At 33.0% G+C, this 17,319-nt stretch overlaps 2 protein-coding genes across 5 annotated transcripts; one reads left to right on the plus strand and one right to left on the minus strand.

Moving 5' to 3' along the window:
• Positions 1–2,547: 2,547 nt before the first annotated feature.
• On the minus strand, positions 2,548–4,494 carry LOC146952681 (multiple organellar RNA editing factor 8, chloroplastic/mitochondrial-like). The gene is made up of 4 exons (XM_085704566.1): positions 3,926–4,494; positions 3,711–3,808; positions 3,548–3,613; positions 2,548–3,174 (listed from the first exon to the last, which is right to left on the minus strand). The coding sequence occupies exons 1-4, from the start codon at positions 4,285–4,287 to the stop codon at positions 2,777–2,779; spliced, it is 924 nt and encodes a 307-aa protein (XP_085560692.1). The 5' UTR covers positions 4,288–4,494; the 3' UTR covers positions 2,548–2,776.
• A 9,064-nt stretch (positions 4,495–13,558) lies between these two features.
• Positions 13,559–17,319, plus strand: LOC146952682 (E3 ubiquitin-protein ligase, putative (DUF1644)). Of its 4 annotated transcripts, none has more exons than XM_085704638.1 (4): positions 13,559–13,754; positions 14,890–15,917; positions 16,351–16,387; positions 16,965–17,319. In XM_085704638.1, the coding sequence occupies exons 2-3, from the start codon at positions 15,028–15,030 to the stop codon at positions 16,385–16,387; spliced, it is 927 nt and encodes a 308-aa protein (XP_085560764.1). In that variant the 5' UTR covers positions 13,559–13,754; positions 14,890–15,027; the 3' UTR covers positions 16,965–17,319. The 4 variants fall into 4 exon arrangements, with proteins under 4 accessions (XP_085560764.1, XP_085560778.1, XP_085560772.1 ...); XM_085704652.1 differs by having other exon boundaries at positions 16,979–17,319; XM_085704646.1 differs by having other exon boundaries at positions 13,559–13,706.

The raw sequence follows: 17,319 nt of genomic DNA on the forward strand, positions 1-17,319 counted from the left end.
ATCCTTGAAAGCACCACCAAAGATAAATGGAAACACATGAAGATCTCTCCAATAAACGCCGTGTTTCCATTTATCCTTGATATGTGTCAAAAATGAGTCTCATGTTAGAGATCATTAGACCATATTTGTCTTTACTCGCAATTTCTCATGATATTTTTGACATGAAAAAATAATTGAGTCATCTGTGCAGAATGTGTTGAGTATCATCTTTGTGTTAACATAAATATTTGTCATATGTTATCCATTGCTATAGATATTTGATTTAATCATTAGACCATATTTAATTAGGTATCTGTGACTTGCATAGATCTTCATATCGGTTACTCCCACGCTTTCACGATTCCTCTACACATTTTTTTTAAATTCTTTTTAGTGTGTCAAATAAGCGTATTCCCACACTTTCACAATTCCACTACACTTAAATCTAAAAATTATTTTTGCGTATCTAGGAGTTGAGATCCTCTCCATTTCCTACAATAATATCTAGCACTCCGTCTAGACTAGATACTATCTTGGTCATTCGTTAAGATCCAACAAAAATTTGATAGTCTTCATGATCAAGAACTTGACTTTTGAAAATGGTTTGGTGAAGAGAAAAAGGGAAGAAAATGGCTGGACTCCTAATGATCTTGACCAGGAGAATGGTAGGATATTTGTTCAATTTTTGAAAACTTTCTATGAAGTGACTTTCTGTTTCTCTTAGTCTTTACATGTGACATCAAATACATGCTTTGCTTCCCTAAAATTGCAATTGTTCAGTTTCAATTGTTAACTTAGAGTGCGAGTCATTGTGGTCTCTTAGAAAAATGGGAAATTCAATGAGAGAAATTTAATTTAATAAATAATGGAGAGATGTTGGCGGCGTCTGGTAGATTAGAATCTTCGAAGAATTGAATATGATTTTGATCCCAATATTCTAGTTTTTTTTTCCCTCAAAAATAAAAAATATTCTAGTTTTTTTTTGGTCAATTTGTGTTGCTTAGATGCTCACTTTAAAATAAGTATAAAAAAAATGTTTTTAGTGGCGAGCATGGAGAAATAAATGCTTATTTCTTTATAAAAAAAATGCTTATTTCTTTATATTTCTATTTTTTTAAAAGTGTTTTTTCTTTAAATATCTAACTTTTTTTAGTGGAGACAGTAAAGTAAATGCTAACAAATGTCTTAAATGTATCACTCTCTCTGATTTAAAATATATATATCGCGGTTAACCACTTTATATTTATCAAATCGAACAATATCTCACATGTTAATGAACAATATCTGACATGTTAAAATTTGTACCAACCAAAACTAGCTTAATCTAATTATAAAACAATATGCATTTGTCACTTATACAAAACAAATTAAACACAATAGATATGAAGAGGAATCCAAAAGAGAGAATAAGACATATCATTGTTTATTTTTTAATTATTTAGTTATCTCATTAGACAACCTTGGATGTATATGTATATAGGTTACCCTTGCTATCTTCTAAGCTACTTCACAAACACACACAACATGTAGCAATTTTAGGAATTTGTAATTTTATTGTCACTTGAGTTTGTAAGCTTATGGCTACTACAACGTCTAGAGCATTGATTCTCATTTTAATTATTGTTCCATTATTTATGAGTCCTGAGGCTAGAACTTTTCCTAAATTCTCATCTATGATGAGTACTAAAAAGGTTAGTAGTGAACTACTTTTACGTGACATGATCAAAAATATAGTGAGAATTAATAGTGAGTATTGTTGGCTGAGTGTAGGAAACTTTGGTTGAAGTTATTCTTAATCTTTACATTTTTTTTTTATCCTGTATGTTTTTTCATGTAAATAAACCCTGTGAGCACACACAAAAAGTTACTTCAATGACAATGTTTTGGCTATTTTATCTCAATATTTACTTTATTCCAATTCATGCATCTCAAAAAAAATATGTTCTTCAATTCAAGATGAATGAAATTAAAGATATGGTTATTATCCAGAAGTCCAAGCTCAACTGGCAAAATACCGAAATTGTTAGGCTGTATACCATGACCGAGGTTCGAACCCCGGTACCTCTACTTGTGTGTGTGAGTTTATAATGACTTTGCCATTTCGTCTATCTACCAAAAAAAAAAAAAGATATGGTTATTGACATGAAATTAAAATCAGTTTACACTTTAGTGTTTTATTAAAATTAGTTTGTACTTTAATTTGCATATAAGGCCTCCACGATCCAACGTTATTATCTAGGAGTCTTCTGACTTGGTCCTCTAAAGAATAAAAAAAATAATTATCAAATTTACATGACAAACTCATTCATTATTTGTTCCATATCCAAATTAGAACAGAACTTTAACAAAAAACATTCCTGTTCCTATAGTACCGATATCTCTGATCAAGGGACAAACACGACACAAATACACGTAATTACGTTCCAATAATTCATTTTTTCACATTTTTTCCAGCTCGTGAACAACTCTCAACCGGATGATAATAACAATAGTTCAATGTGGTTTGAGTGAAGAATTGAAGGTGCTATGTGCTTCAGTCATTAATATATTTTGTTGAATCACAATCAGTAAGACAAATCACAAAGATCATGATCATAAATTTCTCACGACTATTCGGCTGAAGTGTATCAGACAATTTTGTTTTAATAAACTACGACACTTAACTTTCGAATAAACCATCAAAAGAATGAACTTCAAAAATTGTAAACTTCAATACCCGAACACAAATTCATTAAGAAGAAGGGAAACTAGACCTAAGATCAATAAAATCTCATTACTCGGAGGTCAGGACGAGAGTCTACTGATTATTTGACCAGCCAGCATTTGGAGACATCCCTGCCATGTTCTGGTTTTGTTGCCCCCCTCCCATGTTGCCTGGGTAGTTATTTTGAGGAGCACGATATCCAGTGTTGGGAGGAGGAGGGTATCCACCACCTGCATTTGGAGGAGCGTATCGGCCACCATTGTTGGGAGGGTAAGCATTGTTTGGAGGTGGACCAGAATTGTGCACTGGAGGCCTACTCTGCATGTCTCTGTTCACCACATTTTCCCTTCTCCTTTCAAAATTTCTTGACCTGTCGTTATTACGAGGCCCGTTCCGCCTGTTCCTTTCATTAGCACGAGCATTGTTCCTAACCCACTCCTCATGATACTTGGGATCATATGGAACTGCTTGGCCATTTATAAAGGGCTCACCTGGTGAGAGGGAAACAAACAAGTCCACCAAGAAATATTATATGCTATATATGGAAAGACTTCACATATGATATGCTTATTGTACCACCTAATAATACTATAACTCCAATATATAACAGCTTAATGTACTACAAAGGTTACAAAACATCGATTCACAGGGAAAACGGACGTGTTCGGCCAAGGCCCCGACTGTTTTTTTCTTAAACTTTTTACATGCTATATAGATATGTGAAATGGCATAACACAAGTCTATTTGCCACACCATATATCAGTCCACCATAATACAAATTGAACATGTTATTCCTTATTCACACACACCACTTACACAGAGTGATTATAATTAGAAGCTAGGTGATGAAACAAGAGAAATTACCTCCATAATCTTTCTCCTTCACATTCAAATAAGAATCAGGAAGAACCCACCGAACTTTGGGCAGTTCTGAAAATTTGAAAAACAGGAAATTAAAACCCTTTATGGTATATAGTATATAAAAGACAAAGTTTAAAGAGAATTTTGGAACCATGTATATGTATACCTTTGAATTTATAGGAAAGCTCTTCAGAACAAAGAGCTCCAAAAGCAAAGTAGTGTCTAGTTGAAACAGAATATATATTCTTCCTAGCTAGTTCTTCACTATAAACAAATACAAACCAAACACACTAAAAGATTAAACCAAGACAAAAAAAACAAATCAAACACACTAAAAGATTAAACCAAATCATGCATTTATTTATATATTATGATGATTACTTTCCGATAACCTCCGCGAATGTTTTGATATAACCATCGATAATTTCATCTCTGGTTGGGTCACCATCAGGCTTCTCCATAATGACAAGCCAGTGTTCAAAATCACATCCATCAAGCAAGATGGTATCCTTAGGGGGACGGTTAGACCAGTTAGGGTTTCGATCGTTGAGGGAAGAGGTGGTAGGGCATGTTGAGAGAGCGCGGAAGGAAGGAAGGAGAATGTGGCGGGAGGTTACGGCAGCGGCGGCGAGAGGACGGAGACGACGGCAAAGGAAGGAGAGAGTGGTGGTTGTGGAGAGGGAGCGAGAGAAGAAGGGAGTTAGGGTTTTAGGAATGACACGGGTGATGATTTGGTTCGCCATAGTTTGTGTGTGAGCGATGAGTGTAGAAACGAAATGAAACAAGTTGAAATAGAGAATGACTAGGGTTTAGGGTTTTAGGCTGTGTTTGGTAACTCTAGTTCTTTTTTTTTTTTTTTTTTTTTTTTTTTTTTAAAGGATTAATTCTAGTTCTTTGAAATATTGATCCAAAAGGGACACTTTCTATTGAACTTATATATTCATATTATAATTTTTTTTTCTTTTAACTTATTTACTGATTCAAACAAAAAGAAAAAAAAATATAGAAAAATTAAAAAAGATATAAATTTTTTTTTTTTCCTTTTAACTTATTTACTGATTCAAATAAAAAGAAAAAAAAATATAGAAAAATTAAAAAAGATATAAAAATGAAGTTAGACAAAAAAAATTTTTGTGGCCGGGGTTTGAACCCCGGACCTTTCATATATTAATGCATTAATGCATTGTCCTTATCAACTAAGCTAAGCTCACGAGGACAAGTTAGACATGTTAAAAGAAAAAAAAAAGAGTAAATATGCAATTACCCCCCTGAAATTGTAAGTTTCGTCAATTACCCCCTTGAAATTAACAAAACTTCAATTACCCCCATGAAATTGCACAACGTTAATCAATTTACCCCCTCCTTCAAATTTTTCTGTCACTCAACATGACGTTTTGCAAATACCCCCCTGAAGTTTTACCCTTATGTGCAAAATACCCCCAAACTTGAAAACAAGCATCATACATCCTTTTTAATGTAATTGTTCACAAATTAGACAAAATATTGTAACATGGGAAATTGAAAAGGAAAAAAAAAACAATTGTTTCAGTTTTTCAAATCATATAAATTTAAGAACAAAGACAATTTTAATACACCAAAGTAGAATAAGTATCCTTGTTTTGGTTTTTTCTTTCCAACTGATTGTGTGTCAACTCAAAACAGTACCCTTAGATTATGCTAAACATTTCTGGATTCATGAGTATGTACCAAACATTGCTCCTTTGGCAGCATAGCTAGCTAAAGCATTAGTCACACCAAACTGAGATATATACTATTAATGCATACAATGGTGTTATTTAGCATAGGTTTTAGCTAATTTGACTTACTAAGAAAGAACATCTGCAAGAGTTATGATCATTGATCAATTATGTTTACCAACATCTATCACATTTCTCTTTCAATTATATTAAAATTGTCTTTGTTCTTAAATTTATGTGATTTGAAAAACTGAAACAATTGTTTTTTTTTCCTTTTCAATTTCCCATGTTACAGTATTTTGTCTAATTTGAGAATAATTACATTAAAAAGGATGTATGATGCTTGTTTTTAAGTTCGGGGGGTATTTTGCACATAAGTGTAAAACTTCAGGGGGTATTTGCAAAATGTCATGTTGACTAACAGAAAAATTTGACGGAAGGGGTAAATTGATTAACGTTATGCAATTTCAGGGGAGTAATTGAAGTTTTGTTAATTTCAGGAGGGTAATTGACGAAACTTACAATTTCAGGGGGGTAATTGCCTATTTACTCAAAAAAAAAACCATAGAAAAAATTAAAAAAGATATAAAAATGAAGTTAGACAAGATTTGTTAAAAAAATATATCAATTAAATTCATAAATCACAGTTTTTTTTTACAAGAAAATCATAAATCACAGTTATCATTTTAAAGATAAAAAATACTTTGAAATAAATTAAATTTTTAAGATAAATATATCAGTTAAAAATATTTATATATGTAATTTATAAAAAAATAAACATACATGTACTTTTATGTCATTTTATATTATCATTTATTTCAGAAGCTAATTTTACCAAACACTTTAATTTCAAACAGCTAGTTTTTCAGCTATAAGCTTTCAGCTATCAATCATCAACTATAAGCTAGCTTTTCAGCTATCAGTTAGCTTATAGCTTATTTTTACCAACAGAGCCTTAGTTTTTTTTTCTTTTACGGAATCAAAACAACATAAAGTATTGTGAAGTTCTTTTCTGAAATCAAAACAACATAAAGTATTGTGAAGTGTGAAATATCAGCGAAGGATTTTACTTGTTCATCACGAAATGGATTCCACGCGGTTATGCTTTAATGCAGTAATCGGTAAGTATCGTCCCATAAAAAATAATTGGCTAAAATTGAAAATGCACTACATAAATCGGAACTGTTAGATTGCTTTTATGTGGCTTGAGTCGCCTACTACGTGAAACTGCGTGGAGCAGTTACAACATATGATTCTCGGATCCTTAAAAAAAAATGAGTGTTGTCTAGATGTGAGTTCCACTTTAATATTTAAAAATAGGGGTTTCTTTTGAAAATGCTCTAAGGTTATTTCCTAAAATAGCTCTATAAATGTCTATTTGACATGATTTAATTGGTTACATGTGTAAAAATGGTTTTACTCGTCATTGCACATATATCAATACTTCAAATGTTTTATACTGACAAATAAAAACAACAATTTTGCAGTCTCGAAAGGTGATGTTGGATGACCAACACCTCCTACCTCGATGAAAATGATAAGCGGAAACCACAAGGGGTTGGAAAACTCTCGATAAGTTCGAGCCTTGTTAATTAAGGCTCATTTGTATTGAAAATCTCAGATTATTGTTCTTATTGGAGGCTAAGCTTTATGAAGTTCATATGACGACAAAGTTCGTTCTGGTTTTAATTTGAGCTTGGTGGTTGGTTGTACTGGTGAGGGAAAAATGGGTTGGTTGGTGGTACTGCAATGTTGTTTTGTCTTGCCCCTTAAACCATATCGATGGGAAAGTTAAAGCGGAAAATGGGAGGCCTTCATGGTTTATCATTGGGATTTATGGATTCCGAGAAGATGCTTGGGAAAAAACAACTGAGAATTGATAAGCACTTTGAATATTTCAAACCCAGATCATGGACAATAAATTTGCAGATCCGAAAGGAGATAGTGAAAACATAAATTCTTGTGAAAGATGATTCCCTTTGGTCATGGGATGCTAAGGGTTTACACAAATTCAATGACCGAGAGAAGCTACATGCGTGCACCTTCTCAAAAAAGAAGAGATCATGTGACGACAAAGAAGCCGATCGAGCTATATTTGGTTGAAAAATGGAGACAAGAATATCAAGTTTATTTCATGGGAAAGAAAACAACAGGAAGAAGGTCAATCAGATCAAGAAATTTAAAAGTAAAGAAGGATCGTGGTGTAACTCCAACAAATATGCATCAATTTTGTGAGGTAATCCAACATAAAATCTCTTGGAACATAATGATTGGTGTAACTCACCTTTTACTATAGAGGAGATCAAAGATTATGCTGATCATATGCACCCTTTGAAGACCTCTAGCCAAGGTATCCAATCTCTCCTTGCATTTGATATGATAATTGTTGATTGTCTTGAATTTACTTTTTAGTTTGGTAAATATTAGCTTAGTTTCTGTTGAAACAAGTAAGAACTTGGCTGGCTAGAAATGTAGAATCCATGTTATGAGATGTTCTCGTGTAAAAAAAATATATCAAGGTTTTATCAGTGACAAGTGATATTTGTTGATAGAAACATCTGAATGACCCCCTCCTAAAAAAAGAAAAAGTGAATGACCCTGTTGTGAATGTTCTAATTTTTTTTTTTACTCAAATAATGAATCAAAATGTGTGTACACATTGTTGATCGGGCGTATCATTTAATTAGGGATTGGACAACAGCCAACGCTAGACAACCATGGAATTGAAATCGCGGGTCATCTAAAGTTTCTAACACGACTGCTAAGCTCACAGACCATCCCGTAGGGGTTGCGTCTTCATCAGGTACACCACTCAGATTCATTGGCAAAGACCGCAACGAGGGTGACTCAAATTTAACGTTGATACGTCTTTTTCGACCCAGCTGAACTGGATTGGAATCGGAACGTGTTTAAGAGATAATGATGGAGCTTTTGTTTTGGCAAAAACATTGAGTTTGTCCCCTTTGTGCACCGTCTCGGTGGGAGAGGTTTTGGGTCTCTTTCATGTCTTGCAATGAATTAGCGACATGCAGTTTTTCAATGTTGATTTTGTGACATATTCAAAAAAGATGTTGGATGATTTCCATATGCTCGAATTGATGTGACATAATTTGGTAATGTCATCACAGCTTGCAAGACTCTTTACCACTCTTTTCACAAACTCTCTAGTAGGGTTCCAACAACACAAACCAATGAGGTAGTTCATGCTTTGTATGAGAAACCACATTTTCAACTAGTCTCACAAGTTATTTTGATGTACCCAATTGCGTTCTAAGTTTTAACTTTAAACTTGCTATTTATAGCGGAAGTTTTAACTCTAAACTTAATTACTATCCTCTATTACGAAGTGTATCAATTTCCAATTGATTTTCCTATTATGCTCATCACAACAAGCAAATTCTGAGTCACCGATTAAGCAAATTTCTTCGGTAGTTTACACATGTGATTTCTTTTTTACTATATGCTTTTACAGAAAAATCTTTTATGACAGTTGCTTTTACAGAAATATCAATTTTTATATTAAGAAACTTGCAATCATGTGAATTACAGCTGAATAAAACCAGGGTTCCACCACTTGTGAGCTTTCACATGATTATTGTCACTCTACAAAAACATGTAGAGATTTCTTAATCACAGTTAAAAAGATATTGGTTGACTTAATAGTAAAACTGATGCGTGAGATGAGGAAGATATTGGTGCAAACAAACACCAACACTGCAAAGTCAAAATTCAGTTCACCAGAAAAGCTTCTTATATGCATATATTCTTAATTAAAGAACTTGAGCTAGCCAAACACTTATCAAGTACCACACACTTAAATAGAAAATAGAAAAAAGATCAAGTCAAGTCACTTGTATAAAATGTAAAGGACCATTCATTACGTATTTACATAAACTATTTTGGCTTCTTAGCTAATAATAGCTCACAGTATGGAGTGCTAGCCATTCTGCGAGAGGGTGCAAGAGGAGTCGCTTGTGCTAATCTCTTTTCTTTCAACTTCTTTCATTTCGTTTTCGGTTTCCGGAAGACGGGTTGGTAATTTTGCACCTCCAATATGCGGATGACACTGTTAGCATAGGGAAGGCGACGGTGCGGAATTTATGGACCTTGAAGGCGGTGTTGGATGGCTTTGAATCGGCGTTGGGGCTTAGAGTGAATTTTGGTAAGAGTTGCTTAATTGGGATCAATGTCTTTAGAGACTTTATGGAGATGGCGTATAATTTTTTGGGTTGTAGTGAAAAACATCTTCCCTTCAAGTACTTGGGTCTCCCAATAGGTGCAAACCATAAAAGTACAAGTACTTGGGATTCGCTCGTGGTACATGTCAATAATCGTTTGAATTCTTGGGGAAATAAGTTTTTGAGTTTTAGCGGGAGGGTGGTGCTCCTTAACTCGGTTTTGAACGCAATTCCCATCTTTTATCTTTCTTTTATGAGAATGCTGGTAAAAGTTTGGAGAAGGTTGGTTCGCATACAAAGGGAGTTCCTTTGGGGAGGGGTGGGAGGAGGTCGGAAAATTAATTGGGTTAAGTGGAGTAAGGTTTGTCAACCCAAGGAAAATGGGGGTCTCGGTATACGGGACATAAAACTTGTTAATTTAAGTCTTTTGGCAAAATGGAGGTGGAGAATTATTCAAGGGGAAAGATACTCTTTGGAAAGCGATGTTGAAGGAGAAATATGGTCCGACGGTGGGAAATCTTTTGTTGGGTGGGAGCAATAATTGGCCTCGGTTTGTCTCTAGATGGTGGAAAGATATTGTGATGTTGGATGATGGAGGTGACCAAACTTGTTTCAATGAGGAGGTGACTAGGAAGGTGCATAATGGTCGTAATACTTCCTTTTGGAATATTAAGCGGAGGGGTGACATGATTTTTAGAGAGAAATATCCAAGACTTTTTGCGATTTCAAATCAAAAAGAGTCAAAGGTGGCAGATATGTGATTGGATAGAGACTCGAGTTCCAATTGGAATTTTGAGTGGAGGCGCCGGTTGTTTGTTTGGAAGGAAGAGCTCTTTAATAATTTGTTGAGTGATCTTCAAGGGTTTGAGAGGTCTCAAGATGAGGATGTGCGGCTTTGAAGGTTAGAAGAGGGAGGGTCTTTCCCGGTTAAGTCTATATATAAGAAGTTGGAGGGGATGTCGGAGGAGGAGAATCGATGGGCCAAAGATGAGAATGGATGGGCTACCAGCTTGGGAAGCCTTTTTTGGGTGCTTTGTCTTTCTTTTGCTGTTCTAGCTGTTCTTTTCTTGTTTATACTTTGTTTTGGGAACAAGAATATAGGAGGTTTTTTATTGAGGTTTGTTTGGTGGGGAAGGGGTGTTGTTTGTTAAACCATTCTTTGTACTCTTTTTCCTCATACGCGGGTTGTGCGCGTCTTGTGCTAACCTTAATAATATTTGCTGATTAAGGAAAAAAAAAAGGGGCTAAACTTCAATATTAAGAGTGTAAACTACTGGCTCGAACGAGATAGCCGGTGTACTTGGAAATATGAAATTTTACGTTAGTAAATCACACAAGATTGTTTTCTTGAAAATGCTAAGAATAACATATGCGTAAAGGAGACAAGAAAAAGGATTACAAAATAATCCATAAAAAACTTGCACTTAATATTTTTTTTTTTGAAAGAACTTACATTTAATTTTGTAACCTTAATAGATGACATTCAAATTTCAAATTAGATGGCAGTAAAAATAGTCGTGCTTCTAGCAGAGTGAGTCCATTTTAGGAAACTAAAAAAAAAAAAGACTATATTTTATAATAGTAGTATTTTTTTCCTCATATAATCCTGATAGAATGTCCCGTAAGCTTAGCTCAATTGGTAAGGACAATGCATAATATATGCAAGGTCCGGGGTTCGAATCCCGGCCACTACCAAAAAAAAATTCTCGGCCACCACCAAAAAAAATTCTGATAGAACGTAACACCTTTTTTTTATTGTTAGAAAGAGTGGCTCTATTTTTATTCAAAATTAATTGACTCATAACTTTTTTTTTTAAAGAAAAATGCTTATAGCATTTCATTAATAATAACAGAGCTGATACATTAAATTAATCGACTCATAACTTTTTTGATTCATGCCCCCTCAATAAAGAGACATTTTGATTCACATGCTAAACTTTCTTTAATTCATTAAATAGCTTATTTTTCATTCATTTATAATACAATACAATATTTGTCTTAAAAAAACTTTCGTAAGACAAAATTGTCTTGAATGGATTCAACTGCAAAATAAAAATAAAAAACTGACCATGGTCCTAATTCTTTTTTTTTTTTTGAACAGGCAAAAATGAGACTTATATTAACAATCAAACATCGCTACTTCCACACAAGATGTGCTAAAAGGGAGCGACCATAATTACAAAGTGTTCGGTCAAAAAGAAAGAAATAAGCAAAAGGGCAGCTAACCTATACCCAAACAAAGAACAGGGCAAGCTAGCTAGTTATGAACCCCTAATACAAAAACTGCATTTGCTGCCTTCATCCACCAGTAAGAATGAATTTGAACCTTTTCGAACATTTGGTGAATAGAAATTTCGGTGTTATTAAACTGTGTATTATTATTACGTGCCATGGTCCTAATTCTTTAATTCTTCTTCTCAACCAAGTGACCTCTTAGAAGACATGTCCATGGTCCTATTTCTTAGAATTTCATTTAGAGCACATATCTAAGAAAACTATTGTAAAAAATTACTGTAAAAATTGTTTTTATTAATAAATTTAAGAAATTTGTAGTAGTAATATTTTTATAAAAAACATTATTAAATATGTTGCTAATTTATTTATTTTCTAGTTTATTACTTAGAGAGAATTAAAGAATTTTTATTGCTGCATAGAAAAATATAAAATATAATAATTGATGTAACATAAAAATGTAAGTTTTTTCAATGGAATTCAAGAAAACTTAGACATAAAATTAATATTTTCAAGAACCTGTATTTAGGTGCAAAGATAATTACTTTATTTATTAAAAAACATGATAAGTATGTTGATCCTTGGTTTATTTTTTGGGAAGATACCCTTGACTTTTTACCTGTCATTTTCAATGAAAATTTTATGGTTTAATTCATTTATTTTCATTTTCCTTAAAAAAAATCGTTTATTTTCATTTAATTATGATTTTATTTATTATTCAACCGTACCATAATAATCAATATATGTGATCTTTTCACTTAAATGAAAAAATATACAAATGAAAAAGTGAAATTAAAATAATATTTTTATTCTAAATATAAGAGAGAGAGAGAGAGAGAGAGAGAGAGAGAGAGAGAGAGAGAGAGAGAGAGATATGATTAAAATAATGAAAATATAGTCAATTTTTTAGTCAAGAAATATTATTATTAGACTGCTTGAAAAAAATATTATTAATTAGGGAGTATAATTTTTTAAAAAAATTAATACCACATCAAAAATAAAAATTGACAGTAATTTAGAAATGTATTATTTACAAATACTATAGTACTAATTTAGTGGAGCATTTTTTTTACTAGATTGATCGGTTGAAAATATGAGTATTATTTTTTGTGTAAATTTATTTTTCTATGCACACAACTATAAAGACTAATATCTTAAGTTGAATAAATATAACCAACATTTATTTACAATCCTATTTATTCGAAGAAGTATTTGGACACCCATGCACATCAAAATTAATACTCATTTATTATTTATTACACATGATCCATCTTCTTCATATGCTTCATTCCTCCTAGGTATTATTCAGCTCTCAGACATTTAGTCTAACTGTCACATACTAGATTGAGTTCATCAGGCTCAGTTAGATGCGACATTCAGAATAAATATCTGGAACCAAATGATCCCATTACATTTATTGAATTCTAATGATCCAATGCACGATTTGAATCGACTTGCCCTAATACCAAATTGTAAAAGACATGCTTTAAACCAATTCAAAATCACGAGATCGAACACCCTTATATCTTAAAAGAATATAAATGTTCATTAAGCTTGAATTTTATTTTTTATGGTGTCTGAAATTCGAACTCCGGATCTTGCATATATTATGTATTGTTCTTTCCTTAAAAAAAAATATATATTGTTCTTATCAACTAAATGGGGCATCATCCCCTCACTTTAAATTTTTAATTACCAAAAAACAACTTGAAAATAAGAGTATCACGTAATTGACCACAATTATCCCTTGAAACCGTTGAATAAACTTTTCTTACAAAAAAAATTATCCCTTGAAACCGTTGAATAAACTTTTCTTACAAAAAAAAAAGTCACACAAAAGGACACAAAAGGGTATTAATGTCTTAATACCATTATATATATTTTTTCATTTCATTTTTCTAATTTCTAAATAAAAAATAGTAGAAAAAGAAAAATTGCATTTGCAAAGTGCAAAAGGAAAGAAGAGAGAGAGAGAGAGAGAGAGAGAGAACCACCCACTTTCACTGATCCTCACAAACCGGCATAATCCATTTTCACCCAAACATCAATCCATAGGTACGAGGTTTATGTTTATCTCTTCAGTTATCAAATCTTGTGTTTAAGGTTTGTGATCTTCACTTTCACTTTCACTTGTACTTGTTTTTTTTAATGTAGTTATTCATGTTTTTTTCTCAAAGTTTGTTTCTTTTTGTTTTTCTTAACTGGGTTTTAGTTTTTATTATCTGGGTCAGGCTCAATTTATGTGCTAGGTGTTTTTATTTGATTTTTAGGAGAATATTATTTATTTTGGATTGGTCAACTTTGATCATTTTCATGCAGTGCTGAAAATTAGGTTCTTTTTTTTTTGGGGGAAATTTGGATGTTGGATGAAGGGTTGTTCTTGTGTTGTAAATTCATTTTTGTTGTTGTTGATGGATAGTTTAATTTGAATTACTCATTTTATGATCAATGAACTAGGTGGTTTAGTGTTAATATGTGATTATTTTGCCTAATTGTGATTGTGTGTTTTGTGCTAAATTAGATGTAGATATGTATTTTTCTAGTCATAATTTTTTCATAAAATTTCATATTTGGGTGATATTTTCATTGTTCAATGAAAAAAAAAATGTTAGATTGTAGAATTTAACTGATGAGATATCTCAGATGCTATTACGTTAGCTTATTTCCTGTTTGTGTATCAATTTATTAGTTGATTGATTGGTATTAGGGCTGTTGTTGACCTCTGTTAACTTTGAATTCTTATATGTATTGTAGTAATCTCATTGAGGAGCAGGAAAATTCATCTATCTTATCAGATAGAATTTGAGCAAATACCCAATTTGGTCCCTCACAATTTTCTCGCAGTTCAATTTAGTCCCTCACAAAAAATAATACCTAAACTTGTCCCTGACATTTTTATACGGATGACAAATTAGTCCCCCACTCGTTATATCAAAGGGACAAATTTGTCTTTAGTATGAAAATACTAGGGACTAATTTGGGCTTTATTTGTCTTGTGTAGTAAATTGGGCCTCAAGAAAATTGTGAGAGACCAAATTGGGAATTGGGTCTTTACTTGATAGAATTTTATATTCCTCGGTACATAAAGAGACTAGAATGGTTTTCTGAAAATGAAGTTGTGATGGATGGAAGTAACATTCTAAATGGTTTTTATGTGTTGCTTGTAGTTGAACCTAATTGTTATGAGTTATTTGAATTCTTAAGTACTAATTTTTGTTTTCATTTCTTATTCTTTCAGGTTTCGAAAACACAGTACAAAGTTTGATTTACTCATTTCCAAGTTTTCATTGACATTCTGATATTTGGATAATAAGGATCATGCCGCTGACTTGAGGTGCAAATACGAGTTTGCTATAAGGGACCTCTGAAGAGTTTCATGTCTTGTGATAGTAATAGTTCAACTAGTGTAAACAACATGGACGATATTCAATTGAATATCATTTGGGACGATGTTGTTTGTCCAATATGCCTGGATATTCCTCATAATTGTGTGCTCCTTAAGTGTTCATCTTATGATAAAGGGTGTCGTGCTTTAGTTTGCGACACAAATCAATCGCACTCAAATTGTTTGGATCGTTTTAAAGTTGCCTGTGGCGTGCCATCCTCTTCAGTGTCTGATGCAACGTCTGTTGAAATTAACGAGCCTGTGGTACATGAAGATGGTCAATCCAATCTAACTTGCCCTTTGTGTAGAGGCCAAGTATCTGGCTGGATTGTTGTGGATAAAGCTCGCACGCATCTTGATGACAAGAAACGTTGTTGTGATGAGGTGAAATGTAAATTCATGGGAAGTTACTTGGAGCTACAAAATCATGCTCAAATTGAACACCCTCATGCATGTCCATCGAAAATTGATCCTGCTCGAGTGCTCGACTGGGAGAATTTTCAGCAATCCTCTGAGATCATAGATGTTTTGAGCACTATCCATTCGGAAATCCCGCGGGGGATGGTTTTGGGAGATTATGTGATTGAATATGGGGACGATGATGGCAGAGATGAGTATGATGACTTCCCTGGAGATGACGGAAACTGGTGGACCTCTTGTATTCTGTATCAGGTCTTCGACAACTTCAGAAGTTCTAGAAATAGAAGAAGGACAAGAAACAGTGATACACAAAGGGCTAATCGTCGTTTAAGTTATGATACTTCAAATTCTGATGAAGGTTCTATAGCATCTGGGGATTATGGCGATGTTTTAGTAGACGAGATTGAGTTCGAGGTTGTTAACACAAGTGGTTCCTCAAGGCGTAACAGTAACTATCGCAGGTGCATAGACCGTTTCTTCTTCATTTACTCTTCCTGTATTGTAATACTATATTTTTTTACCTCGCACGACATTACTTTTTGAGTTGTTAAGGTCTGCCAATTTATAGGTTTAAGAATTCTTATGCAAAACATTTTCATTGTTTCTATTGATACTATGATAAATGTTTTAGAACAAGTAAAGCTGCTTTTTTTTCTGAAGCTATCCCCCACCAAATCCTAAGCTGATTGTCAATGTTTCTACAAGACTTTAGATGTTTATTTGCTAGTTATTATATATTAATATCTCGATATTTACTTCGCATTTGACTGTGATTATTGAAAAAAGATAAAACGGGCATAAAGAGAATAGGATAGAGAAGATATAGATGCCTAGAGCATTCATAGATTTTGAGATGATATGTTTGATTTATTATTTTGATAATTATATTCACAGATCACGGAGACGTCAGTCCCGCTTTCAAGACATTTAGGTATGTGTTGTCTGCCAAATTGCTTTTTTTTTTTGTTATTGTACAAAGAGGAATGATATTTTCACTCATAAAATTGGCATCAAAGTTTGACTCAATTTAGTGGTTAGTACAATTCAAATATGTGGTTAATCAATGTTCAATTGATGGTTAATGAATACAACAAACTGACACAACTCATTAACCATCAACTGGACACAATTAACCACTTTGAATGTCGCTAACCACAATGTTTACGTGTTCAAATATACATATATTCATTTATCATGCAATTTGTATTCAAAAATAGATGATATTCCTTAACCCATGATTTTGTGTTGCAAATTTTGGTTAATGACGTTCAAAAGCGTGGTTAAATGCGTTTGAAAGCTGATTAATGAACCATCTCTTAGCCACATTTCAACTGCATTAATCATCCAATTTGATGTTGAAGTTTGATGTCGAAATTGTGTGTCAAAATAACACAACTCTTGTACAAAGGTCTTAGTGTTATAGTAAATGCTAATTGTCTATTTTGGTGTTGTGGACTTTTTATTCCATTAACCATTACCTTTAAATTTACTTATGAATCATTGTCTAGGTTTCATTATCTAGGTTTGGAGGCAACATGAATCAAAGAAGAGCAGAATGAGGAATGGACAAGGAAAACACACCTTGACAACTCATCCATGCAAAATTTACATGTTGATCAACTGTTGCACTTCCAATGAAATGTGTTGATTGGAAGACTTTATGAACTAGACATTTCCATTTTGTTGCATACTCTTTTTCTTTTATTTGTTTAGTTTTAAAAATCACATTCACTTGTCAAATCCAAGTGAAGAAAGTATGCTAGCAATTAGTTGCCCTTTTATTTACTCATGGGCAACCAAAGTGATTTCGCCACCAGCATTGCGCTGCATACTTTGCAATAATGACTATTTTAGAATCTTAAA

Source organism: Medicago sativa, chromosome 1 (assembly GCF_051527215.1).
Source record: "Medicago sativa cultivar Bolivia chromosome 1, Bolivia_mono, whole genome shotgun sequence".
Taxonomy (NCBI): Eukaryota; Viridiplantae; Streptophyta; class Magnoliopsida; order Fabales; family Fabaceae; genus Medicago; species Medicago sativa.